At 59.1% G+C, this 25,892-nt stretch overlaps 1 protein-coding gene and 1 long non-coding RNA gene across 7 annotated transcripts in view; one reads left to right on the forward strand and one right to left on the reverse strand.

The window, feature by feature from the left end:
- Window positions 1-2,286: 2,286 nt before the first annotated feature.
- LPIN1 (lipin 1) overlaps window positions 2,287-25,892 on the forward strand; it is a 73,159-nt gene continuing 49,553 nt past the window's right edge. For 3 of the 6 annotated variants that reach the window (XR_011473134.1, XM_070428688.1, XM_070428692.1), the window contains exons 1-2: window positions 2,287-2,493; window positions 11,370-11,426. Coding sequence is in view for 5 of the 6 variants with exons in the window: in XM_070428688.1 (XP_070284789.1) it covers window positions 2,407-2,493; window positions 11,370-11,426 (144 nt within the window). In the remaining variant the exon portion in view is untranslated. Of the gene's footprint in view, window positions 2,494-4,970; window positions 5,043-11,369; window positions 11,427-25,892 lie in introns of those variants that run through there. The other 3 variants (XM_070428690.1, XM_070428693.1, XM_070428691.1) reach the window with 2 other exon arrangements.
- LOC139019354 (uncharacterized) lies at window positions 18,290-21,278 on the reverse strand. The gene is made up of 3 exons (XR_011473093.1): window positions 20,049-21,278; window positions 19,142-19,839; window positions 18,290-18,850 (listed from the first exon to the last, which is right to left on the reverse strand). It is a non-coding gene; the product is annotated as an uncharacterized lncRNA (long non-coding RNA).

Raw genomic sequence — 25,892 nt, forward strand, 5'->3', positions numbered from 1 at the left:
GGCTCGGTTTTGCTGTCTGTGAAATGGAGCTACTACAGCCTGCCTCAAAGTGATTGTGAGGATGCCTCGCTGCTACCGCTTTGGGAAGGTCCGGTACGCGCCAGGCATGGTGCCCGGGTGCAAGGCCTCAAGTACCCCCACCACAGCCCTCTGAGAGGGAGACTATTTTTATCCGCGTGTTTCCCAGATAAGGAAGCCGGGGCTGAGTGTCTTGCCCTCAGTCAGGACGGCTTCTAAATGTCAGAGTCAGACCGAGAGCCCAGGTCTGTGTGGCTCAGACTCAGAGATTCACTTACTAGGCAGCTTCTGGGAGCCTGTCATCGCTCACATCCCGTCCTGATGTGTCCCAGGCACCTAGTGCCGGCTCTCCGCAGCCCTGCGTAGTGGCAGGAGGCGGTTCAGCCGACCGCCCGCCCACCCCATCTCCAGCACGCATTGCCCTCAGGGCTGTGAAACCACTGCCAGCCCAGGACGCCGAGCCCTGCGTCCTCTTTCCGGAGGCTGCACAGAGATTCGGGGTCTGCCGTGATCAGAGCACCTGCCCCTGTGCCCACCCTGTGCCTCCACCTGGATTCTGGCTGAACGCTCAGCACGGCAGGTATAATCACTCACGTCCTGTCCCTGGCTGGTCATGAGGTTCTTAAAATATCTTGACAGGACGAATTAAGAACAGCCAGAGTGGCGGTGACACAGCTCAGGAGAAGTGTCTGGATGTGCTGTGTTCTCCCTGGCACCTCAGGCCGAGCGGGCCATGCTGACTGTGGGAGCTAGTTCGGGGGGTGGGGGGGGGCGCCCAGCTGCGAGGCTGTGCACGTTGGTTCCTCCTGGCACTCCCTGCGCTTCTCCGGGTGAGGAAGGCAGGGTGTCTGTGTGGCCAGGACCATGGTGTCGTGACGGAGGCCGGGGATCAAGCACCTCTGTGCCCCTCACTGGATGCAGGCCCCGGAAGCCACTGGCCCCTGCACCTGCAGAGCCACTGAGTGAGCGACACACTGACATCAGTCATGTTTCCCAGCACTTCTCACAGCCCGGGCGGGGGCAGGGTGTCTGTGGGGTCTGTGGTCAGGGCCCCTCTGGAGGGAGGAGGCACCACAGTGAAACCTGGGGAGGCCCGGCTGGGGAGGGGTTTGGAGACCCAGGGACGGGGCTGCTCTAAGCCTGCGGGTGGCAGGTGGCAGGTGGCATTGGAGGACCTCAGAAGGCAGTCCCCGTGCTGGGGCGGGTCTCAGTGGTGAGAGCTGTCAGGGAGCCGACCTGGCACTCCTCCTGCCCTCTCGCTGGCCCTGGCTTTACCTGCCCCCCTGCTCAGATTCCCGGTTCCAGAGCCCCTTCTGTTCCCTGCCATGTGTTCCGGGCACCACTCTTTCTCTCGCTGGGCGAGATTGCAGTGTCCCCCACTGTCCCTGTCCAACGAGATCAGAGTGGTGCACCCCCTCTGGCAGCGCCCTCTGCCCTGCTATGTGCCTCCCTCCCACCGGCTGCCGGTCCCTGGACACCCCGGCTCATCACCCTGAGTCCCGACTCCTGGCGACTCCTGGCGGGGTGGGAGCCGCTCGCCTGCACAGCCGCAGAAGCCAGCCTGGCCCCGCGTCGCCCCTTCCCGCGTTGGGACCCAGGGCAGGCTCTTCAAGCTCCTATTTTTGACCCGTAACCTTATAGCGCTGCTGTGGGTGGTATATGCCAGCTCCCAGCTTAACTGCTGAGCTCCCGGGGTCGGGGTGTGGGAAGCGCTAGGAACCCTGAGCTGCCACGATGAGGAAGGCAGCTGAGCGCCATGAGGTGACGAAGGTGGCCCACTGACCGCGCTCTCCTGACTTCCCGAGAGGGGTGGAGGCGCCCAGAGGAACAGAGAGGCTCCCCCAAAGCCTCAGTGTGCTCTCCGCACAGCCTTTTGCGAGGTGTCCTGCCCCCAGCACATGAGGTGGTCTCCTCCCTTCCCCCGTCAAATCCCCTCTGGTCTGAATCCCAGCTCTGTCCTTTGGGCTGCGTGACCTTGGGGAGTCGGTCCGTCTCTGAGTCTTTCTCAGAGTACCTCCTCCAGCCCGTGAGGACGGACAGAACGAATCCCGGCCAGCAGGGGTCATGCCCCGCCTGCCTCCTCTCCCCACCTCCACGGACACTGGCCCCTCGGCCCCTGCACGCTCTGGGGACCGGGGTGTCTCCGTGTTGTGTGCTAGCCCGTCCCCAGGTGGGAGAGGCCCTGCAATCCAACACTCTGCTCCCTTCCTGCGCCTTGTGACTTGGCCGGGCTCCTGGGTTTAAGGAAAGCAAGCGCCTGCCCCGTGCAGTGTCTCGGCCGGGCTGGCCTCCTGCTCCCCAGAGGGTGCCACCAGCCACGGGAGCAGCGTTTTCCTCCCAGAGCTCCTGAGTGGTGGGGAGGGGGTGGCCGAGTCCCGAGGGCCGGCCATGGAGGAGCAGGACGATGCCAGCAGCTCCAGCTGGGAGTCCCCGCCCGACAAGAGCCCCCCGGACTCGGACTCGCCGTGGTCGTGGGTAAGGGCTGCGCGGCCCCTGAGAGCTGCCGTCCCCACAGAGGGTGCCCGTGGGGCCCGCGGGACCGTCTGTGCTGAGAGGTGTCGTTTAGGATGCGCGCATTCATAGTTCCTCCTTAAGTGGGGGGACAGCTGCTCCCCTGGCTCCTGTCCGGAGGCTGTGTTTATAGAGGTGTTAGAACCTATTCAAGCATCAAAGATGTTTTTCTTGGCTTTGGATAGAAAACAAATAGTGCTGCTTTGATCCCCGAGACAGGGATATGGGGTGTTTGGGGGACCTCCTGCTCCCAGGCCTGTGCTGGGACCTCGCATTGTCTGCGTGGGCGGAAGAGGGACTCCGAGCGAGTGTCTCCGAGTGCTGTGCGCTGTGTGTGTTGTGTGTGCTGGGTGCTGTGTGCGCTGTGTGTGCTGGGTGCTGTGTGTGCTGGGTGCTGTGTGTTGTGTGTGCTGGGTGCTGTGTTTGCCATGGGCTCCTCTGGACTCTGAGCTGTCCTGCCTGTGCAGCCCCCATCCTAGATGCTGGGGCCCTTGGATGGGGTGGGGCAAGAAAGTTGTTCAAAAGGAGTTGTTTTCACGTGAGCCCCAACGCAGGAGCAGGGGGTGTTCAGGTAACACGCGTGGACATGGGTGCTGAGTGGGGGCCTGGGCTGGAACTCGGGTCTCGCTGTTTCTTCCCACTGCCAGGGGTTTGGCTGTGTGAGTGTAAGTGTGGAACCCACCCCGGTGGCGCCCGGGCCCTGTGACTCCGCCTCTGGGCCTCCTCGGCAAAAGGCTGGGCTGGCACCCAGGTGCCGAGGGTCGCGTGCCAGGGAGCAGAGAGCGCCAGGGGCTTTCTGCATCCCAGGAAGTAGCGGGAGGCGTGTGCCATGCCCGGGGCAGACGGAGCCTCCTGGCTGCCGTCCCCATCCCTTCACTCAGGGCCTCTTGCTGCTGATGCTCGGGCCGAGATGCTGTGGGGCGCCAGGAAGCAGGGGGCCACCCAAAGTCCCAGGTTAAGACGTTCACTGGCCCTTGTGCGGCCCCACGGTGGCCCGGATGCCCCACTGTGTGCCATGTGACTTTCTTCCCGGGGTGGCAGGCCTCCGTGGCAGGAGGGTGCTGGGGAGGCAGAGGCTGGGGCCGTAGGGTTGTCCCTGAGGGTGTGTGCCCCGGGCACGGGGTCCCACAGGGCTGGGAATTTGGGGTTGGCTCGGCTGGTGCTCACGTCTGGAAGAATCAGACCAGTCGTGCTGAAGGCGGCTGGACAGCGGGGAGACTGGGAGCCTGACCGGCCGCTCCAGGGGGAGAGCCGGCCTCTGGACCAGCCCTGGAGGACAGAGGAGGGCCTAGCCCAGCGGGGTCTCCAGCAAAGCAGCATGGGACACGGCACAGGAAACAGAGGCAGAGCCCAGAGGGACTGACTGTGTGCGGGGGAGCTGGGAGGAGGCTGCGGCTGCCGTGGCAGGAGCTGGGCCATCGTGGGCGCCTCGTCCTGGCGCGGGGCAAGGGCAGCTGGCAGCACTGTGCGCCCTCGGAGGCACCTGTTATGTTGGCACCGTCACCTGTGACATTGGCCACCGCCGTTCCAAGAGCCTGTGGGCTTGACCTCCAAGCCCTAAGTATGTCAGAGCCCGTGGGGTGTGCCGAGATGGGGAGACCTGGCCCCCACCTGTGGGAGGTCAAGGCACAATGTTAGTGGGGGGACCTGCACCCAGCCAGCTGCCAAGCTCACGGGCGCGCGGTCAGGAGGAATTCCGACCGCCGGGCCAGGGAGGGAGGGCGTCTCTGAGAAGCTGGAGTTGAAGGCCGGCCTTGGAGAAGGGTAGTGTTTCAACAGTCCCCGGGGTGGAGCCTTCAAGGCGGGGGTTCAGCCTGAGCAGAGTGGCTCTGAGGGGACAGGCTGTTCCCGCGAGCGAAGTCTGCAGGGTTCGCTCCTCGCCACTTGGGATGTTATTTCTCCTGAGCCGGAGCCTGCAGGGTGACAGTCACCTTGGTCAGGCATCCAGCCGGGGCCAAATGTGTAGGCCCCAGAGTGAAGGTCGGGCCTGGGCTCAAGCCCCAGGTGTGCCACGTGCAAGCGTTGATTTCCTGGAGGCTTAGCGTTCTCACCTGTGAAATGGGCTTACAATACCTAACGATGTAACACTTGCAGGAACTCCGTAAATGGTAACTAGTGTTCGTAAAAGCACTGAACCTGAAAAATAAAAAGCCAGCCCCCTGGTGCAGGTTGGACTGTAATATAATGAGAAGGAGGAATCAGATCCTCCCACGTGACCACTGGGCTAGGCACTGTGCCTCGGCTCCGGGGGGGCCAGTCCAGCCTGCACCCGCTCACCCTGCCGGCTGGGCACTGGACGGAGGCCCGCTGGGGGACCCGAGGGGGGATCCTTCTGGCACCTGTCCATCAGATGCCCAGAGAGGCCCGGTGTGCCAGCTGTGCCCAGGAGGTGCCCTGACCAGGACTTTCGGCACCTGCCCTCCCCAATACGGAACCTTGCTACCAGGGAGAATATGCAGACACCTCCCTTTTGGTGATGTAACAATGGGCCGGCTTGTGAAGATGCCACGATGGTGAGCGTGCTGCCGCCCCTTTGCGAGCCTCCTTGTCCCACATCGACCACCTCCTTGCTAACCCCACCATCCCTCTCCCCTTCACCGGGGCCCGGGCAGCGGAGCTGGAAACCCCTAGGGGAGGGACCCTCCTTCAGGCCGTTCAACTCTGGAATCACTGGCTGGACTTCTTTTTGGAGCAACATGGAGCGACAGTCTCCAGGCCTCCTGACGGGTGGGCGCAGCCGTTCTGTTTGCCACAGTGGGTGGGGTGGCGAGAACCCTGTTTCCACACCTTACAGCGGTTCTCAACCTGTGGGTCGCAACCCCTTTGGCGGTCGAACGACCCTTTCACAGGGGTCGCCTAAGACCATCCTGCATATCAGATATTTACATGATGACTCATAACAGTAGCAACATTACAGTTATGAAGTAGCAACGAAAACAATTTTATGGCTGGGGGTCACAACATGAGGAACTGTATTTCAAGGGCCAGAAGGTTGAGAACCACTGCCTTATCACACCCTGCAGGCCCGGCCATGTCCTCCTTTACCCCATAAGAGGGTGGGAAGCCCTGAACTGCTGTCCTTTGGCCCCTGTGTCCTGGCTCAGGAATACCCCCTAGAGGGCGCTGTCCCACTGGGACCCAGGGCCAGGCACCCGTGGGCGGGATCACTCCCCTCCGCTCCAGGGAAATGAGGACAAATGAAAAGTGAATTAATTCGTAGAGCACTTCAGCCAACAGTCATGTTGACACCCTCCAGGGAATCCTCTCATTCTAAGGACGAGGTGATTGGAACTCCAAGGTGTTCAAAGGAGAAGGGAAGGGAAAGGGGGCGTGGCCGGATGGTGTCTTCCCTGCCTTGACCGGGGCAGAAAGCGAGTTTATTAATAGCCATCTGACCGACACTCGGTGCAGCGAGATGGGATCAGTTTCTGGGTTCTGTCCAATCAGAAGCACCCGGTGGGGGAGAGGTCACCCCGGGGAAGGGAAAGAGCAGTCTTGCACGTTGAACCTCGCACAGCCGTCTTGTGTAACTTGTGTCATGGTGTTTTGCAAGCATATGAGTGACTCCCAGTTTATGGACAATTCAACGTGCTTTCAAAAACGCTAAGCGTCCAGGTTCGCGATGACTTGAGAGCTTTCTAGGTGCCCAGGACGCACTGGCCCCTGAGTCTCCTCTGTCCTCCTCAGAGCCGGGGGAGTGGGTTATTAGCCTCAGGTGCACACAGAGGCGCTTAGAGAGCTCACCTCACTGGCTGGAGGGCTCATGAGTAGCAATGAAGCCACGGTCCCAGCACGGTCCTCCTGCTTCCAAAAACCTTGCTCTCTGCACCGGAAACGCTGCCTGGAGCATTTGTAGGGGTGCACGCTAACCTCTCTGGGAGCCGCGTCTCGCAGCCTGCGTGCGTCCGCTTAGCCCTGTTGCTTAGGGGTAGACTTGAGTCCCCAGCAGGGTCCATCCCACTTGGATGATGTCATTTCCAGCTGATCTCCGTACTCAGTGCCTCTTCTAAGGGTGATGGTGGGGGGGCGGGGGGGAGCGTGGCGCGTAGCAGGAGAGACACTGTTCTCCATGTGTCCTGCCCTAGCAAACTTTTTGAATGAAAGAGGACCTGATGGTACATGGGATCCTTACTGCTGGATTGGAAGGGGCCTTGGGCTGGCCATGGAACGGGGCCTTGCACTCAGAGCTGGTCCCGTGGGAGCCCAGATCGCCGCTCTCGGCCCCGGGCATCAGAATCCGTCACGGAGTTTCCAAGTGCTGCAGGCTCTGTGGGCAGCAGTCACGGCCCTGCCAGGAGGCAAAGGGTTCACTTTCGAGCCCTAGTGTCCCTGTCTTAGATGTCCCTCCCCCGGAAGACCTGGCCAAGCCCTCTGCTCCTGTAATTCTGGGATCCAATGTATTGATTGTGTTGCTTCTGGAAATCTGACCATAACTCATGAACGTCTTTCTATTTCAACCCTACATTGATAAAATAGTGGAGGAGGAAAGAGCTAGAATAGAGCCAGCGCATTTCCACACCCTGCAGGAATGTTTGTTTAACGAGCTGTACTTATTACAATATTACCCAACCAGTCCTCTAGGGCACGGTGGAAGATCTTATCAAATGCCTTGGCGAAACCATCACGGACGCATGCCTGTGCGCGCCCTGGTGCCTGGGCACGTGTGTGTGTGTGTGTGTATGTGTGTGTGTACTGAAATTCCTCTGACCTGAGAACCTGATTCTTCTATGACAAATGAATGGTTTACTTGGCCAGAGTGGCTCCTTCTGCCTTCTGGTGCCTGCTGCTTTCTGACAGGTTGCCCATGTCCCCGGCCTTCCAACGCTAGGAACCGCCCACTGGGGGCGTGCAGGGGCGAGTTCACGGGGCGACCCTGCCCTCCAGGGAACCTCGCCTTACGGTGCGTCCCCAGGGAACGCTGGCACCGTCAGAGCAAAGCGTCGTCACTCCCCCGGGATCCTGCATCATTTGACTTCTGGTGAAAATGCCGGGAGACAGTCAGGCCCGTTGTCTTCTCGCTTTGGCTCTGGCCTGTGTGAGTTCCCGTGAGCGACCTCATCTGTAACAGGGGCTGCCTGCCGTGAGGGTTCAGCGAGGTGACACAGTGCATCCCAGATGCCAGGCCGCCTGGCGGCAGGAGCCGGTCCTGGGTCCGGCCGCTGGAGGTGCTGCCTCCGCAGGTTAGAGGGGGCCTGAGCGTGGGCCACGCTGGCGAGCTCTCCTGTTGGTCCCGAGAAGCCAGCAGCCGTGCGTCCTGAGCAGTAACGTCTGCAGCCTGCTTAGCAAACAGCACCGGAGGCCTAGCAAGTGCTCTGTGGAGGGAGCCTCCACCTCGCTCCCCCCCCCTCACCCCCCCTGCCCTCCCCCAGATGTGTGCTGCCCTCGTGCTGCTCGGTGTGTGTCCATGAGGAGGAGCCCGCAGGATGCCACTCATTTCAGTTGCTCTTCCCAGGAGGTTTTTCTGTGAAAAAAAAGAAAAGAAAGGGCAATGCTTAGCTCAGTTTCCACTTAAATTTTACCATATTGGTTACAGAGGCTATAGACACGCTCCCCTTTCTTGAGCCCCGAGATGGAGAGATGGAAAGATTTCGCGCCCGCCCCTGAGGTCTCGGGCTTACACTGCCACCGGAGAGATGGACGGGATCGAGACCAGCTGGAGTGGAAGCGCGATTTCATTTTGGGTCGGGGGCCAGCCTTCCTCTTGTCCTTCAAAGCACCCTCCAGGGCTTTCTGGGTACTTCTGCCCAGCTGTGGGCAGGTCGCTGTGACAGATACACACGGCAGGTGGAGCTAGAGAGTCAGAGGCAGAAAAGGAAGAGAGCTGGGTCGGGGGGTGGTTGGGAAGGTCAGGGGGGCAGTTGTCTTTGGAAAGGGCTCTGCATCAGGGTCCCTGAGCACCTTTTTCTTTTTTTAAAAAAATTCTATGGATTCCCAGATCCTGTCCCTATGGAATCAAATTTCTGGCCCTGAGCCATGGGCATGGTTAGCCAGTGGAACTCTGTGGTGCAGCTGTGGGACACGCTGATGTGGGGCTTCTAGGACGATCTGAAGGTGACCCTGGCGCTCCACGGAGCCATGGGCCTGCAGCCTGAGCAGGTCTGAGCCTGGAGTCCTGTGCTAGTCTGCGTGTGGTCCTTGCTGAGCAGCAGCGCCAGCACTGCCTGGGAGCCAATCAGGAATGCAGGTGCTCAGGCCCCACCAGAAGCTGTGTTGCTAACCGGCACCCCCCCTCCCCGGCCCTGTGTGCTCCCCAGGCCCGCCTCCCGGCTGCCTCTGGGAAGAACTGCACCTTCCGGAAGCCTAGCCCAGCTCCTGCGTTTGCAGCAGCCCTGAGTCCATGGGCTGGAGCTGTGCTCCTGGGGGCCCGGGGCCCGGGGCAGGGACAGGAAGGCGCCCCCTCGGCCACGCTGGGCTAACACAGGGTGGGCGCTGGCCCCTGCCTCCCCGGCTTTGGCCTGAAAGCCTGCTGTCGTGTATCACAACTCGGGAATTGGGTTGCCCCCCCAGCTCAAGGATGCTCAGAGCTTGCTGATTCCCTGGCTCCCTCCTCGCCTGCCATTGGCAGTGGCTCTGCCTGGCCAGGACGGGGAGAGGCACCACTCATGGAGGGTGGGTGGGGGAGAGCTGGGTCGGCGGCCTTTGAGGCTGAACACCTGCCTTACATCTAATCCGTCAGCCTTGCTGGCACGGGAGCACCAAGCCCCTGTGTCCCTCCCCACCTCCCCTCTCACTCCTCCCCCTCCCATCAGGCTGGGAGCAAGCCCCCCTCCTCCCCCCAGGTCCCTGCAGCAATGGTGGTGGTGGCGGTGGCGGTGAGGGTACGGACAGAGAGGACAGGCCCGACCTGTCACGCCTTCCTCAGCGCTGGCTGTTGGCTGGTTTCCCAGCCGGATCCCAGCGTTGTTTGTGGCCCCGCCTGGGGCTGAGCGGGCCAGGCAGTGTCCCTGGTTCAGGGCTGACTGTGTTGTTCTTTTCTCTCAAGCAAAGGACAACCTTTCCCTCCAGCGCCTCCCCCCGCCCCACGCCAGGTGCCGATTCCCCAGGGGAGCGGGGCCTGTTGTCTCCACTGGCCACGGGATGAGCCTGCAGAGTCCAGGTTCCTGGGCCACCTCCCCTCCGGCCTGCCCGGGCTCTGTCACCTGGCCCGGGCCCAGCTTCCCGGCTGCTGTCTCAGGAGACCAGCTTTCGTAGAAGGAACTGCATGTACCGAGGCCAAAGGGCTCTCGCTGGGTTCTTTATATAAAAGTCCTCCCTGGCCAGGGCTGCTGCGACTGGCTCCCGGGCCACCGCCTCTTCTGAGAAACGCAAGCACAAGCCACATGGCTCTGACGTCCTCAGAGGCAGCGGTTTCTCCGTGCTCCGGGCTGGTGAGGCCCGCCTCCTTGTGAGTTCCTGAGTCAGGGCCTGGCTTTCACATGGCCCAAAGCTGGGCCTGCCGTCTGGGGAGCTGCGGGGGAGGCTGAGCAGGGGCTGGCCAGCTGGACAGAGGGGGCCGTGCCCTTCAGAGAGGAAGGCGCGTGCATGCCCGCTGTGTGGCCTTGGGAAATGATTCAGGCTTTCTGAGACTCAGCTTCTCCAGTAAAAAGCAGATGGCAATACCCACAACGTTAGAGAAGAAGGACAGGAGCTGATTATGTACCTGGCGCATAGTAGGTGTGTTACTACTCCACACTGAGGAAGATGCGCCATGGCCTTCGGTCTGCCTCGGCCTCCAGGGTGAAATCCCTCTAAGTGCAGCTCCTAACGGCCACCACGCATCAGGGGTGACTGGGGGGCCTGGCGCGTGGTGCCCAAGGTTCATTGTCACCTGCAGTCAAGGATTTAATGTCCCCGGGAGTCTGCCCAAGTGCAGAAGCACAGCCCTGCCTCCAGACCCGGACCAGCGTGGGTCACGTGCCCAATGCCCGGGGCATTGTGGGTAGGCTGAGTCTCAAGGCCGCCCGGAATCCTGGCGTGCATGGCCCTCACGGCCTCTGCCATCCTGCCCTCTGTCCCATTGTGCGCGCTCTCTGTCCTGGCCCGCTGCCACCCCTTCAGGCCCCGCTCATGGGCCGTGGCAGGAACCTCCGTGCCTCCTCCCTGCCCCTCTGCAGGCAAATCAGACAGAGGAGAGCGAAGGCCTGGGGGTTGGACAGACCTGGTCGGGTCTCGACTTGGCCACTCCCACAGCCGTGGGTTCTGTGGAAGTGGCCAACCAACGATTCTCTGTCTCGTCAATGTTTCTTTCTCTCTATCCCTCTCCCTTCCTCTCTCTCTAAAATCAATAAAAGGATATATATCCTATATAATAAAGACATAACATGCAAATTGACCATCAACCCTTGCACAAGATGGCTGCCCCCATGTGGTCACAAGATGGCCGCTATAAGATGGCCAGCAGGGGGGAGGGCAGTTGGGGGCAACCAGGCCAGCAGGGGAGGGAGGGCAGTTGGGGAAGACCAGGGATGCAGAAATCGGGCCGGCAGGGGAGCAGTTAAGGTTCGATCAGGCCGGCAGGGGAGTGGTTAGGGGTTGATCAGGCTGGCAGGCAGGCAAGCGTTTGGGAGCCAGCAGTCCCAGATTGTGAAAGGGATGTCTGACTGAGGGATCAGGCCTGAACCAGCAGTCAGACATCCCCCGAGGGGTCCTAGATTGGAGAGGGTGCAGGCTGGGCTGAGGGACACCCCCCCCCCCCCCTGCACAAAGTTTGTGCACCAGGCCTCTAGTGTGTGTGTGTGTGTGTGTGTGTGTGTGTATTTAAAAGTGGTGTTTCTCGTATTTACAAGGCTGTGTGCGACCATTACTGCAATCGAATTCCAGAACGCTCCCATTCATTCGTTGCTCATGTTTCTGCTTTTCAGATTCCCATGATGCGAGACCCCGGCTGGATTCGGAGTGTGTGGTCTTCAAACATTAATGTAAGTGAAGCTGCTGCGAATGTCCTAATGATATCGTTACGTTTTAAGAGGAGAGAAAAGACTCTTAGACACACTGTGGGTTATGGTCACGGGCAGATGCAGGCCAAGCCGGGACCTGGCCATGCAGCTCCGGCTGCCGAGTTGGTCTGTAGCGCTTTTCTCAGGGTGTGGTCAGCCCCAGAGGAGCCAGGGACGTTTCGGTCCGTTTCTGATCTCTCCCTGCGATCCGTCCTCCCCCAGGCCTGGTGCGATGTTGCTGCCTCTCCGACTAAGAGAGAGCATTCGGTGGCTCCCTCAGGCCAACAGGAGGGGCTCATATCAGTGCCCACGACATTGTTGCCTTGCCCTGTACCATGAGGCCTCCCTCCCCCTCAGCCTCCTTTCCCCCTCAAGCTCCTCCCTGGCCCCAAAGTCTCTCTCTCTCTCTCTCTCTCTCTCTCTCTCTCTCTCTCTCTCCTGGCACTGAACCTGGGACCCTTCAGTCCGCAGGCTGACGCTCTATCTACTGAGCCAAACCAATCTGCACTCCTCTCCTCTCTCTCTCTCTCTCTCTCTCTCTTTTTTTAGGGCGTAAGGCACAGGGTTTTGAGGCCATACCAAAAGGAGGGATAAAGAACTCTACTTCTCTACTTGCACACAGAACAGTCCAAGTAAGCCCCCAGAGGCTTCAAATAGTGTACAAGTTGGGGAATGATGATGTGTTCCAACCATAAAGTGAAAGAGAGGATGGAAGGAGATGAGGTTGGAGAAAGGGGTCCCAGGCTGTCCTCACGTGGAAGTTGTTACAAAGCCTCTCTTTCCCACACTCCCTCTTCACTCTCTTTCTCCCTTTCACCAGGTTCACCTATTTGCTTTAAAATAATCCCTCAATTGAAAATTGAAAACAATTCAGGCCTTACTCAGGATTTTCACCTTTATCCTGCGAACAATAGGAAACCATTTTGCAGACTTAATTAAATGAGTGGTCAGAGCAGGTTTTCTTTTTAAGTTTATTCTCGTTGCTGCATTGACAATGGTCTGAGAAGGAATGGACAAGAAAGATTTGGACAGAGCAGTCAGGTGGTGATAGGTAAGAGAGATCATGGTGAACTGAAGTGGTGGTAGCAGTAAGATAGGAGTATTGGACAGGTGTGGAAAGTACTTCTAAGGTAGAATTGATAGGTCTTGCTGATGGGTTGGATGATCTTTTACCCTCTCTGCATCCATCCCCTTGGGCATTTAACTTTGAAGTGTCCTCTGCCTCTGTCTCTGGACTTGACCATGTGCCTGGCTTTGGGTCATAGAATGAAGCAGAAGTGCAAGTATGGTGCTTCTAAGTCTACCACTCGAGAGGCCTTGCTCTTTCTTGTGTTTCTCTCATCTCCATGAGGACATTCCTGCGGTAGCTACTGGCATGGAACAGATACGTGGCAGAGACTTGACGTGCCCAGTCAGCCCAGTTGAGACTCGTCTAGATCAGTGGTCGGCAAAGTCATTAGTCAACAGAGCCAAATATCAACAGTGCAACAATTGAAATTTCTTTTGAGAGCCAAGTTTTTTAAACTTAAACTATATAGGTAGGTACATTGTTATTAACTTAATTAGGGTACTCCTAAGGCTTAGGAAGAGCCATACTGAAGGGGCCAAAGAGCCGCATGTGGCTCGAGAGCCGCAGTTTGCCGACCATGGCCCTAGACTCCAAGGTCAGCAGCCCAGGGGCCACGCCCACCCCTCATGCCTGTCCCAGCTTCTAGACTCTCCTCACGGGTCTACCTGTCTGAGCCTCCGCTGTGTGCGTGGGGTGTTGGCTGGAGCCGCCCCCCCCCCCCCAGTGTCCCCGCCCACAAAGCCAGCTCCTCTCTCCCAAGACATGCACCTGGCCCTGGAGCCAGACTTTTAGCTGCAGCGACATCATGCAACTTGCTATACCCCAGGCCCCTTGAGCCTGAGCTATGCGCCTGTGGAGGATGGGTGTGAGGTCCTAGGTTTGGGGTGGAGAGTTTCAAGGAAGGACTTGGGGGATGGTCCAAGGACGACGTGACAAAGCCTAGTCACTTACTTGTCCCTCTGCAGCCCGTCCTACGCCGTGGGGGTGTAGAACAGAAGCAACAACACTTACTCTTTGTTCTCGAAGAGGTCACAGTCTGAGGGGGACCCTGGAACGGGGTGGGGAGCAAGGTTTCTTTGGGGGGACTCAGGAGACCTCGTGCAGTGCTGGTTAGAGTGGGGTTCTGTCCTTCGATGAAACCAGGGGCCCCCGGTGAATGAATGAAACAGGCTGCTGAGGAAGGCCTGGCCCAGGGACTCTGTGAGGAGCAGAAATTCCATATCCAGGGGGATTGGCAGGGATGGGGCCCAATCAGAGGTCAGGAATGCTGGCCAGCGGGCAGTTAGTGGCTGTTGAGCCTGGAGTGGGGGAGCCATCTCCACGGAGGAGACAAGGGCCACCAAGTCCCGGTCAGCAGTAAGCGGTAGGCAGTGAGCGCACCGTCTCCTGCAGGTAGGAGAGCAGGGCAGCTGGGAGAGGGTCTGAGGCTGCTTCCCGTGGCCAAGCCCCCCTTCTCCAGACAGAGGCGGTTTTGGGGTGGGGGGATGCTGGAGCCTAGGGCCACCAGGTGCCCAGCCCCAGCCGTGGCCCGTGGCTATTGTATACAGCGAGGAGGCAGGGGCAGCCACTCGATGAAGCCTCTGTGCGGGCCCTGCACCAGGCCCCTCATGGAGCTCATCTGGTGACAAGGCAGGAGGCCCCGGAGCGGACAGGGGAGGTGGGAGGTTTCTGCTTAGAGGGCGAAATGACAGAAATCGTCGCCATCGATGCAGGAGAACGGGGTAGGAGTCCAGGCTCTGGTCACAGCTCTGCCACGTAGGGTGGGTGTGTCACTGGGCACGTCGGCTGGCTTCTCTGAGCTCCGTCTAGTGACTCCTGTGTACGTGAGCTCCGTCTAGTGCCCCCGTGTACATGAGCTCCGTCTAGTGCCTCCTGTACCTGGAGAGCCCATCCAGCCGGCAGCGTGAAGGGCTTGCCATCTGCTACCAGTTACTGTGGGTTTGTAACTCAGCTCGGTGGGGTGGAAGGGTTAGAAGCAACTTCAGAAACATGCCCCCAGGAGAAGGGGAGAGCCATGGGGTCTTGAAAAGGCCTAAGGCAGGCAGGCGTGGAGGGCGGGGCACGTGGGAGATGGACTTGGAGAAGGAGGAGGGTGTGGAGGAGGAAGAGGAGGAGGAGGCAGGTGCTGATGACCAGGGGCCTTGTCCTCCTTCCTAAGGACCTAAGCGGAGGAGGTAGCAGAGCGGCTGGGAGGGCGTTAAGCAGGCGATGCCCCGAGATCCACACCTGTGGGAGCACAGCTATGGGCGGTGGTCGGCGGGGGTGAGGGGGTGGAGATAGCAGCTCATCGTGGGCCCGGTTGAGCTGGAAGTGCCGTGGACCACCCACAGGGAGGCGTGCAGGAGGTCGCTGGGTGTGTGGTCTGGAACCGAGGGCCGAGGTTTGGCCCGGAGATGCTGAAATGGGTGCAGGTCTGGGGGGCGGGGGAGACAGAGCTGTGTCACTGAAGGGGGCGACGTCACAGCGGGGAGTGTATGGCCTCGGGTCAGAACCTCTCCTATCAGAGCATCTGGTCATTCTACTTATTTATGTATTTAAATATGTTTTTGTTGATTTTTAGAGAGAGAGGAAGGGAGAGAGATAGAAACATTGACGAGAGAGGAAGGTCATCCGTCGGCTGCCTCCTGCATGGCCCCCACTGTGGATCAAGCCAGCCACCTGGGCATGTGCCCTGACCTGGAATTGAACTGCTGACCACTTGGGTCCTGGGTGGAGGCTCAACTGCTGAGCTACACCGGCCTGGGCCGTATTATGCTCTCACCCGTACAAGGTAGGTTTCTAAATTCCCAAAATGCTCGGTGATGAGAAAACCAAACACGAGGGGGAGGTAAAGCGGGACACAAGCGAGACTCAGCTTCGCCCTCTGCGTTCGTCTCTCTGTCCGTCTCTCTCCTTGTTACGTGGCAAGTGCGCTGGGCACGGGGACTCGGGGAGTGCGCCATGGCTGGCCTTTCCTCTCAAGGGCTCACCAACCAGGGGAGGCGGCAGAGCGTGTACCGGACACAGTGACGGCTTTAGGGAAGGTGCCGGGGTGGGGGCACACGTGGGCTCGTTAGTACAGAGGAGCTGGGACTGATTCTTCGGGGACCGGAGGGATCCCTGGGGGAAGGCTGCTCTGAGGGCCTGGCTCTCGGATGGAAGAATCTGGCCGTGGAACGCAGAGATCCAAAGAAATACACGCTCACCAGCTCGCCTGCCCCCCACCCCACGCACCTGCCTGGATTCGTTCAAGGCGAAACGCCTGGCCTTCCGGAGGGATGGCTGAGCAGTAACATGTTCACCAAGACGCCCGAGCCCATCTTGCTGGCCAGGACGTTGGTGCCCGTCGTTGCACGGAGCCCAGGCCGTCCTTCCTGCTGTGTCCAGAGCAGCGTGTGCCTGGAGACGCCCCCTCTTGGCCACCGGGTGCTGGGGTCGCGGCCTTGCTAATAGGCGCCACGATTCCCAGGATTCCCGCTTATCCCGGCCCCTTACTGGGAACCACACCTGGCTATTTTCTTGTTGGTGTGAGGTTTGGCAGAGGCCTGGGTTTAGAACGCAGCCTTGCGGGAGGGAGCCTGCTTGTGGGGGAAGTGAACGTGGGTCCGGATGTCCTTCTGGACACTTGGATCGATGTGATGCCCGTGTCTGGTTCGTGGAAAATCAACGAGGACAGCGTGGCTCACAGGTGAAGCGGTTTCCCCGTCCTACCCCCGTCTGTGTGCGCATGTCCTTGCTCATTATCCTCCGCACAGAACCTCCCTCCGATAGAGGAGGGCCTTGCTGTTCTCCAGACCGTCCTGTGCCAACGCTGCCCCCTTCTTACCCTCGGCCGCGGGGGCATCACCTCACCCCGTGTTCGTCTGCTCTGTATCAGACTCTGCCTTTCTCGGGGTGTGTGTGGGGGGGTGGTTTCCTTGGGGGAGGTATGTTTTTCCAGAAGTTCTGTTGGCCTTTCTTTTTCCTGGTTAGGAGACACAGTTCCCCTTTCCTTGCCTCTGTCTCCCCCCCACCCCCCGATCTCTCTCTCTCTCTCTCTCACATACACACACACACACACACACACACACACACACACAAAGGGCTGCAGCCCTCTGCAGGCTGCAGGCTCTAGCTTGCTCGCTCTCATTTCCCCAGTCAGCCCTTCCCTTTGCACATGGCATTCACTCCCTTTTCCACGGAAGAAAGATGCCCCTTCCGTCGTGAGTCTTTACGCTCTGAAGCTTTCTTGTAACGGAATAACCCGAGACCTGGAAGTGAGGGGAAGATAAATGCACGTTTGTCTGTTCTGCTCCGCCCGCCCCTGCCCCCTGCCCCTGCCCCTGCCCCTGCCCCCTGCCCCTGCCCCCTGCCCCCTGCCCCCTGCCCCCTGCCCCCTGCCCTCTGCCCTCTGCCCCTGCCCACTGCCCCCTGACTCCTGTCCCTGCACCCTGCCCCTGCCCCCTGCCCCCTGCCCCTGCCCCCTGCCCCTGCCCCCTGCCCCTGCCCCTGCCCCTGCCCCCTGCCCCCTGCCCCCTGCCCCTGCCCCCTGCCCCCTGCCCTCTGCCCTCTGCCCCTGCCCACTGCCCCCTGCCCCTGCCCCTGCCCCTGCCCACTGCCCCTGCCCCCTGTCCCCTGCCCCTGCCCCCTGCCCCCTGCCCCCTGCCCCCTGCCCCCTGCCCCTGCCCCTGCCCACTGCCCCTGCCCCCTGCCCCTGCCCCTGCCCACTGCCCCTGCCCCTGCCCACTGCCCCTGCCCCTGCCCCCTGCCCCTGCCCCCTGCCCTGGGGTGTTCCTTTGTGTCCGGAACGGGTAATGGAGCTGCTGCGCGTGTCCGAGGACATTCGCTGTGTTCCTGGCAAGCCGTGTGCTCCTCGCCAGGCGCTTCTCCCTGGAACACGGGTCCCCACGGCCCCGCTCTGCACTGCGTGGGCCGGCAGGGGGTGGGCGCAGCCACGCACAACAGTGGCGCAGTGAATGAGGGCGGGAGGGCGCCGGCCAGCTCCTGTCCGGGGACACCAGGTCTTGGAGAGACACCCCAAGGTCCTTTCTCCTCCGAACAGAAACACGGCAGGGACCCACCTCCGCGGCATGAAGCTGAGCAGCCTGTGCGTGCTCACCGGGGCCCTCCTCCTCCTCCTCGGCCCCCACTCGGCTCGGCCCGGCCCCACGCGGGCTGCGGACAAGCCCGGCTACTGCCCAGAGTTCTCCCTGCACTGCCCTTTCACGATGCTGCCCACGTGCTGGCGCGACAGAGGCTGCAGGAAGGCCAAGAAGTGCTGCTTCTACAACTGCCGGCGCCAGTGCATGGAGCCCTGGTGGAGTCTGGATTGAGGCCGCAGCAGCCCCTCCCAGCCGGGCCTGGGGGTGGACGCCGGATTGGATGCCGGATCTCCACTTCTTCCCTGTTCTCCTCCCCCCTGAGACTCCCTCTGGTCAGCCTTCAGGGCTTAATTGGAAAACAACACAGAAATAAAGCGTTCTCTATTTAAGATGAAAAAGCGGAGCGTTGCAGGACTGTCTCATCCCCCCACTCACCAGTCCCTTCTCCCACGGCGTGGGCACCTTGTTGTGAATGGCCTGTCCTTGTGTTCTCTCGCTGGGGACACTGTGACCTTGACCTCTTTGGGGACAGAGGCGTCTCTCACTCAGACACCTCCCACTGTGCCTTGCACTCAGACAAGGCTTGTTGCATAAATGAGTTCATTCTTTGGGGCATCCGTCTTCTCCAGTCATGAGAAGGGCATCGGTATATATATTTTTAAAAATTTTTATTGATTTTGTTTTGAGAGAGGAAGGTCAGAGCTGATGCTCCTCTCTTCTCCACTCCCCCACTTTCCACTGTGGAGCCCGAGGTCTCAGGGTGACAGGTCTCATGAGTGACAGCACAGCCCGAACCCAGTCTCCAGCTCCCCAGACCACACCCCGTGTCTAGGACACCCCAGCTCCCAGGGCCTGCGTCCTCGCTGTTCTGGGAGGGAAGCCCCGGAGTTGGGCTCAGGCCCAGGTCACGTTCAGTGTGGCGATCGGGACGGCTGCTCCCCCTCCCCTGGGGACCTGAGTTACTTGACTGGTAGGACCCGGGTCTGGTGCGGGGGCCGAGCAGAAACTCAGAAATATCTTTTGGAACCTGCGTCTTCCCAGAGTTCCCCTGTCCCTCGGTCCTCCCTGGGCAGAAGCCCCGGGTGCCATCTGCGTCCAACCGTGGAGCTTGCCTAGGCCCAGGTCATCATGGGCGGTGGGGGGCAGCAGCTGAGCCCATCCAGGGCCAGGGGAAGCAGGCGGCAGCCTTCTGAGCCCAACCTGACCCCCTGTGGGTGGTTCAGACAGAGGCGGGGGCGGGTGGTGCAGTGGTTTTGCAATAGATTCAGCACTTCACTCTGGAAGACAAGAAGGCGAGGACTGACTCAGTGAGGAACATTAGGCCAGTGAAGTTCTTGGCTGCCCCGTGTTCAGAGCCCTGCACAGCCTTTTCCAACCAGGGGTCAGACTGGGAGCTCCCAGCGCAGACACGGCCCCGAGGGTCCCCACCCCGGCCTTCCCTGTCTCCTTAGGCCCTTTGCAGAGTGAGCACAGACCCACCTCCCTTCCTGCTCAGCTCCTCGGGAGCCTGCAGGCGTAGAATCCCGCCCTCGGGGGCCAGCCCTTGCTCCTAGGCCGCCAGTCCTCACCTCCCGCTCCCCACGCTGGGCTTCCTTTGGCAGGTTGAACAGCTTGGCGATTAGACTCAGAGCCAGCCTCTCCTGCTGGGCCATCCCCTTTCAAACACGCGTGCCGCTGCGAGGGTGGCCGCCGGGCACTGGCTGCGGTTTGTGAGTGTGGTCTGATGGGCAGAGACCGGGGAGAGGCCTCCCTCTCTCTCAGGCCGCAGAGCGGCAGCTGTGCAGCCCAGCACCACAGGGCCAAGGTCTGGCGTCCTAGTCCACGGAGGCTGCCAGGGGGTGACCTGGGCTGGAGGCTGGCGGTCCATCGAGCACGCTGGCTCCGTCACACCCTCCTGGTCGCAGGAGAGTACTGCGCTTTTGAAGATGAGGATCAGGACTTAAGAAGCAAGTGAAAAATTTAGGTTCCCCTGGCCCCACCAGTTTTGGTAAGGAGGGGTTGCCATGGCCTGGAGAGACCCTGATGGTGACCCTGGCGCTGAGTGGAATGACCTGTTGATGCTGCAGGTACGGTGGCTTCCTCTGCATCTGCTCAGACAGGCCGCGGGACGTGCTAGATTTGCACCTGATTGCCTGGAAGGTGCTGTGTTGCATGATGACAAGTCAACTAGGCAATGTCCCAACGCCAGGCGGTCACTAGAACCCCCGGCCCAGCCTTTCACCCTTCGGCTCGGGAGTCACCGCCAATCTACCCAAAGCACCGTGAGCTGGAGAAGAAAGAAAAGTTGTCTTCCTCGTAAGAGCTTCTTTCTTATGAGACGCTTTTCATCAAGAGTGAAGAGCACCCTCCGAAGCGAACTCGGGGCGGGGGACGCAGGTTTTGTCCATAGGGGAGACCAGGGGAGCTGGCTCCCCGCCACGTCTTTTCCCAGAGAGCGAGCGCCCACGGTTCGTCAGCGGTGCCACCAGCTCTTACCTTCCACTCTGCTGAGCGGCACGTGGAACCGGTGTTCTGGTCTCCCCAAGGAAATGGCTCTTGAGAAGAGCGCCCACTCTCACCTCAGCATCCGTGTAAGGACGGCTCAGCCGGGCCCAGGATGCTCCCCGATATCCAGTCCAAAGTTTGGGCTCCCAGGGTCCCTCCTGAGCAAGGACTTCTGACAGTTGCCCAGCAGTATTATCCTATTTTAAAAAAATAAGTTTTTATTGATTTCAAAGAGAGGAAGGAAGGAGAGAAAGATGGAAACATTGATGTGAGACAGAAACATTGATGGGCTGCCTCCTGCACGCACCCCCCACCGGGGATGGAGCCCACAACCCGGGCATGTGCCCTGATCCAGAACCAAACCGTGACCTCCTGGTGCATGGGACAAGGCTCCACCACCGGAGCCACCCTGGCCGGCCAGTATTGTCCTGTTTTATAAGATTCCATTCTGACGTTATAACTTTTCGCTTTTATCACCGTTTAAAACTAATTTTAGTTGATCAAACAATAATTCAGCAATTGTATCCTTTATTAGTCATTTCCCCCTGCGATTTGGGCATTTGAAAGGGCTCCTGGATAGCTTCTCTTTCTTGGAATTGCGGTATCACAGAAACCTCTTCATAGTCGGCCTCGTAGATGCCACCAACTCCCATGCTTTGTGAGAAATGGACATGGCGGCTTCCTCCTGCAGCATGTCTTCACTTTGTGGGCGTGCAGCTTTCTGAATTAGACCTTCCTTCCAGTTCGCTTGTTGTGCACCGAGGAACCAGGAAGGCAAAACCTGCGGTCGTGAAGGCCTGGAGCCAGGCCGTGCTCCGAGCTTCACGTGGCCCCGTGCTGACCAGGCCCTTCTGAATCCGGGGCTGGTCCCCAACCAGCTGCACAGCAGCCCGGCGCAGTCCTCACTCGCTCCTCCTCTCTCTGTCCTCCCCTGCACACCGCCCGATGCTGACATCACAATCTCTGGAATCCTCAGAAGCCTGCCACCCAACAATGAGCGTTTCCGGGCCCCTAGCAGAGGGCGTGGAGGAGAGGAAGCGCGAGGGGAGAAAATGGGAGGGGAGGAGGGGGGTTGAGGGGCAAGATCCGGAGGCAAGACGGGGGTGATGGGAGCCAACCATGCCCATCCTGGCAACAGCCGATAAGCGGGGGACGAGGCTGCTGAGAACTTGAAGACCAGGAGGAAGGGGAACGTCGACCGGGAGGCCAACGGCCCCATGAGCCGGGGCCTCCGTATGAAGTCAACGGAAGTTCAGGGGGTCCTGCCAATATGCCCTCCGCATGGGGGAGACCAAGACTTCTTCCAGCAGCTGAGGTAGAGGATGCGGAGGGAAGAGCTTAGCTCGGTTCCCGTGGCTTCTCCACGGGCAGGCTTCTCGGGCACAGAGCTCACCGAAGAATGGCACCAGTGCCTGGGACTTGGGGACACGACAGCCCCATGACAGAACTCCTGGGGTTTCCGTTCCACCTTCTGCTAAATGGTCTACTCTTACTATTAAGAGTAACCCATGGTCTTCTTGTGGAGTCCTTTAAAGTACAATGCACCATGGTCTGTATTTGTAAAATTCTAATTTATACACATCTCCCCCCAATATTCCATCTTATTAACATGCAAAATGCAAAGGCAGCGTCGCGTGGGCGTGGGCACCAGCGTGTGACACCGCGTGTATTTGCAGGGAGCGCTCCAAGCTGGCGCCGTGCCGGGCATCTCCAGAGTCTGATTCCCGTTAGGAGGACGACAGGCAGGAGGGACAGGAGCTTTGATTCCCAAACCAGGACCCCAGGAGCCCCCAGCACCTTGTGAAGTAGGTGAGGCTCGCCTTCGGGCCCCCTGACCCCCCTCTTTCCCTTTGTTTGTTCCGTACAGCGGAGGCTTTTGTAGCGCGTCCTCATGTAATAGTAATCAGCACACGAGCATTTCTGGGAAGTGCAGTTTCCTGGAGATTTAAGATAGCGCGGTTTTCTTCTTGGTTTTGTTTCTCAATTGGGAACAGGCAGTTGTCAGACTTCTCAGAAGAGCCAGCTCGTGTACACAGACAGACAGACACTCCCACGGGGCCCCTGGCTGGGACAAGGCCCCCGGGTGCTCCCTGCGTCTCCCCTGTGCCCTGTGGGGAGGGGCAGTGTTATGGCCGGTGCTGCCCATGTTCATGGACTCAAAACCGGGTTCCTTTGTAAATGGGCCGCCCCTTCCCCCGCTCTCCACGGCAGTTGACTCCTGATCATCGCTTGACCCTGTAACTGGATGTCAGACCATCGCAGGATCCTGGCCGCCATCCTGCATGGCCTGCCCCCCGGGCAGGTTGCAGACACAGAAAGATGCCCCCTCCTGCTTCCCACCCCCAGGCAGCAGGGCTGATACATCCCACTCCACCCTCACTTTCTTTCTTTCTTTTTTTAAAATATATTTTTATTGATGTCAGAGAGGAAGGGAGAGGGAGAGAGAGACGGAAACGTCAGTGATGAGAGAGAATCATTGATCGGCTGCCTCCTGCACGCCCCCTACTGGGGCTCGAGCCCGCAACCCTGGCATGTGCCCTTGACCGGAATTGAACCTGGGACCCTTCAATCCACAGGCCGATGCTCTATCCACTGAGCCACACCAGCGAGGTCTGGGTTCAGGACATTGAACTCTCCTCAGTAGAAAGGACCATGTGCTTTCCTCCAGGAAATGGACGTTAGCTCCCTCAGTGGTAATTCCTTCCTGTGCTAACGTAACTGAGCCGTCAGTCATTCAGTTGACGTCCGAGACCTCCCCGCGGCCCAGCCCATGTGCGGGCGGCGCCGTGGGCGAAAGAAGCAGAGTATGGATTTATTTTTGCGTTCCCCCGGGAGTCAGCCCCACACGGGAGCCCCACAGCACGGATGGCTCAGCACGCCCCACCTGCCTTCATTGTGCCTCCCCGCGCGCTGGGCCGTCAGCGTGGAACACCTCCTCCCATGCCCACTTCATCTGTCCGCTCTTCCCCATCCTGAAAGCCCGGGCCTGACCCTGTGTGTGCTAGCAGGCTCCTAAGTGTTCATCGTAAATGAAAACAACCATCACCATCGTTGTTGTTATGGGACTGCCCGGAGTGGACCGTGTGTATTGTGCTGTAGTCACTAAGTGGTTCAGTTTAAACAATTTATTCCTTCAGACAGCCCAGGGGAACAGATATTTTCAGCTCAGCTCAGAAGAAAAGGAGACTGCGGGTCCGAGAGGTCCCACGTCCCTTCCCTTCAGTCCCACAACTAGCAAGAAGTGAAGCCGATCGCAGGGGTCCCCCCTTGGAGCGGCTGCCCTGGCGCCTCCCAGCAGGTGGCTGCCTTCTGCTCTCAGGGCACCTGCTGCTCTCCCTCTTCACAGCAAGTCTGCCGGGGTGGGCAGATGTAGGAGGCCTTGAAGGGAGCTGCCGGGTCTGGCCCATGGCTCCACCTCCCGCCGTTGAGCACTGTGGCCGGGGTTCACCAGGTGGAGCAACGGGGCTGTGAGCAGAGCCGGGCGGCACTGGACCAGGGATGGAAAGTGACCCGACGGGAGCATTCCTAGGGTGTGTCAGCGAGCTGGGCCTCCTACAGGGTAGGCTGAGAAGGTGGCCTGGGCCAGTCGATCTGACTGCTCTTGGAATTTTGGAGTTCAGGGACTGAAGTGGAAGGTCATGTGAAGGTCATGTGAAGGGGAGAGGTGTATGATGAGCCATGTGTGGCCAGACTGATGGTGGAGGAGTAGGCTGGAAGTGGCTGGGAGTGAAGGGGCAGAGCTAACCAAGTGGAGAGTGAGTGAGTGAGAGAGAGCCTCCATAGTCCCAGGCTCCTTTCAACATATGCTCCATTTACACACACACACACACACACACACACATGCACGCACATGCACACACACTCACATACACACAAACACACAGACATGCACACACTGTATTTGTGCTGGCTCGTATGGGTTCCATTATATGGACATTTAGAAGTAGAAATGAGCTGTTGGCCCTGGGCATGGGGCCGGGAGAGGAGAGGGCGGGCTTTGAGGGAGAGAATGGCAGCCGCCCCGGGCCAGCATGACGGGAAGTGAAGTGACGCTTAGCACACGGGCCCTTCAGCCTGCCTGCACCCAGGGTCCCCCCCTGCCCCCCACACGGCAGGTGATTGGTGCAGGCATAGTCTGGGCCTTGAGAGTTTTCCAGACGAGTTTCCCAGATAATTCTATGTGACAAGCTTTCGTGGGAAACAGCTTTAGAAAGCGAGGAGTGGCGAGAACATCCAATTCTAGAGAGAGTTCATTTACTCCGAGAACGGAAGATGACGAGGTCTTGACTCAAAGTCTCAGAGTGTAGGGTTACCTTCCTCCACCAACCCCAGGTTCTAGGTCAGTGACGAAAGCGGCTGTATTTAGGCTCCAGACAGCACGCAGATGTCAGTGTGGATGGCCACTAGCGTTTATTTTTCTTTAAAATATCTTTTTATTGATTTCAGAGAGGGAGGGAGGGGAGAGAGAGAGAGAGAGAGAGAGAGAGAGAGAGAGAGAGAGAGAGAGAAACGTCAATGATGAGAGAGAATCCCTGATCGGCTGCCTCCTGCACACTAGGGATCGATCTGCAACCCAGGCATGTGCCCTGACCGGGAACTGAACCGTGACCTCCTGGTACCGTGACCTCCTGGTTCATAGGTCGACACTCAACCCCTGAGCCACGCCTGTCGGTCTGGGCAGCAACATGTAAATTGTGTGGTGAACCGTGGCTCCCCCTCCGGAAGCACGCCCACCCCTCCCCTCCGCCTCCTCTTCCCTGCGGGCGCCTCACCTTTACTTCCTCTCACCCTAAGCCTTGCCAGCGACGAGACTATTAGAAAGCTTCCTTCCGGCCCCCTCCTCTCTCCTCTGCCCTTTCTCTCACCCCTGTAACTTGTTTCCTGAGCACATTTCTTCAGCCGCTCACTTCTACCTCTGTGACTTTCTGCAGAAACTTTGTCTCATCGTTTGGGGAAAAAATTCTATAGCTGAGATAGGATGTGTTGGCAATTCCAGTCCTTTTCTGCTCTCCTGTTTGTTTTGCGCTGACAAAGGATTATATAAGTAGCATCTTAGATTTTATCTGAACTGGGGATAAAGGTCTGTGAGCTGAAAAGTCTGGTAGCTGAACAGTTCCCCGGGGGCTGCCCGAGCTCACAGGCTGTGATGGACAGGGGGCGTGCTGATGTCTCCGTGGGGACCTGGTCTTCCTCTGCCGCCAGCTCTGGCACCGAGTCAGAGACCGCCGCTCTGCTTAGCTCTGCGGTCCACGTTTCCGGTGGGGCTCCCTCCACCCGCAAGTGCTCATCTGATTCGAATCACCTCCCCATCTCCACATGCCATCCCACCGGGACTCAGGGCTTCAACCTGGCGTGGCGGTGGGGTGTGTGGACATTCAACCCATCGCAGATGAATTCCTCAGTTAAATACATGTACGTTTTCTTCGTGGGTACATTCATCTAGTACAGTGATGGCCAACCTATGACATGCGTGTCAGAGGTGACACGTGAACTCATTTTTTTGGTTGATTTTTCTTTGTTAAATGGCATTTTTTTTAAATATATAAAATAAATATCAAAAATATAAGCCTTTGTTTTACTATGGTTGCAAATATCAAAAAATTTCTATGTGACACGGCACCAGAGTTAAGTTAGGGTTTTTCAAAATGCTGACGCTCTGAGCTCAAAAGGTTCGCCATCACTGATCTCGTATGAGCTCATCTGGCCTTGCCAATGATGAAAATATTAGGAAGTTTCATTCCCGCCCCATTCATCTCTCCTCTTCCCTTCCCCCTCCCACCTGCGCTGTGGTGCCTGGCATCTGTTCCGATTGGTCCATGCTCTTGCCATACCCGA

This window comes from Myotis yumanensis, unplaced genomic scaffold (assembly GCF_028538775.1).
Source record: "Myotis yumanensis isolate MYYU_CA2020_CCGP unplaced genomic scaffold, mMyoYum1.0.hap1 SCAF_11, whole genome shotgun sequence".
In the NCBI taxonomy this organism is placed as follows: Eukaryota; Metazoa; Chordata; class Mammalia; order Chiroptera; family Vespertilionidae; genus Myotis; species Myotis yumanensis.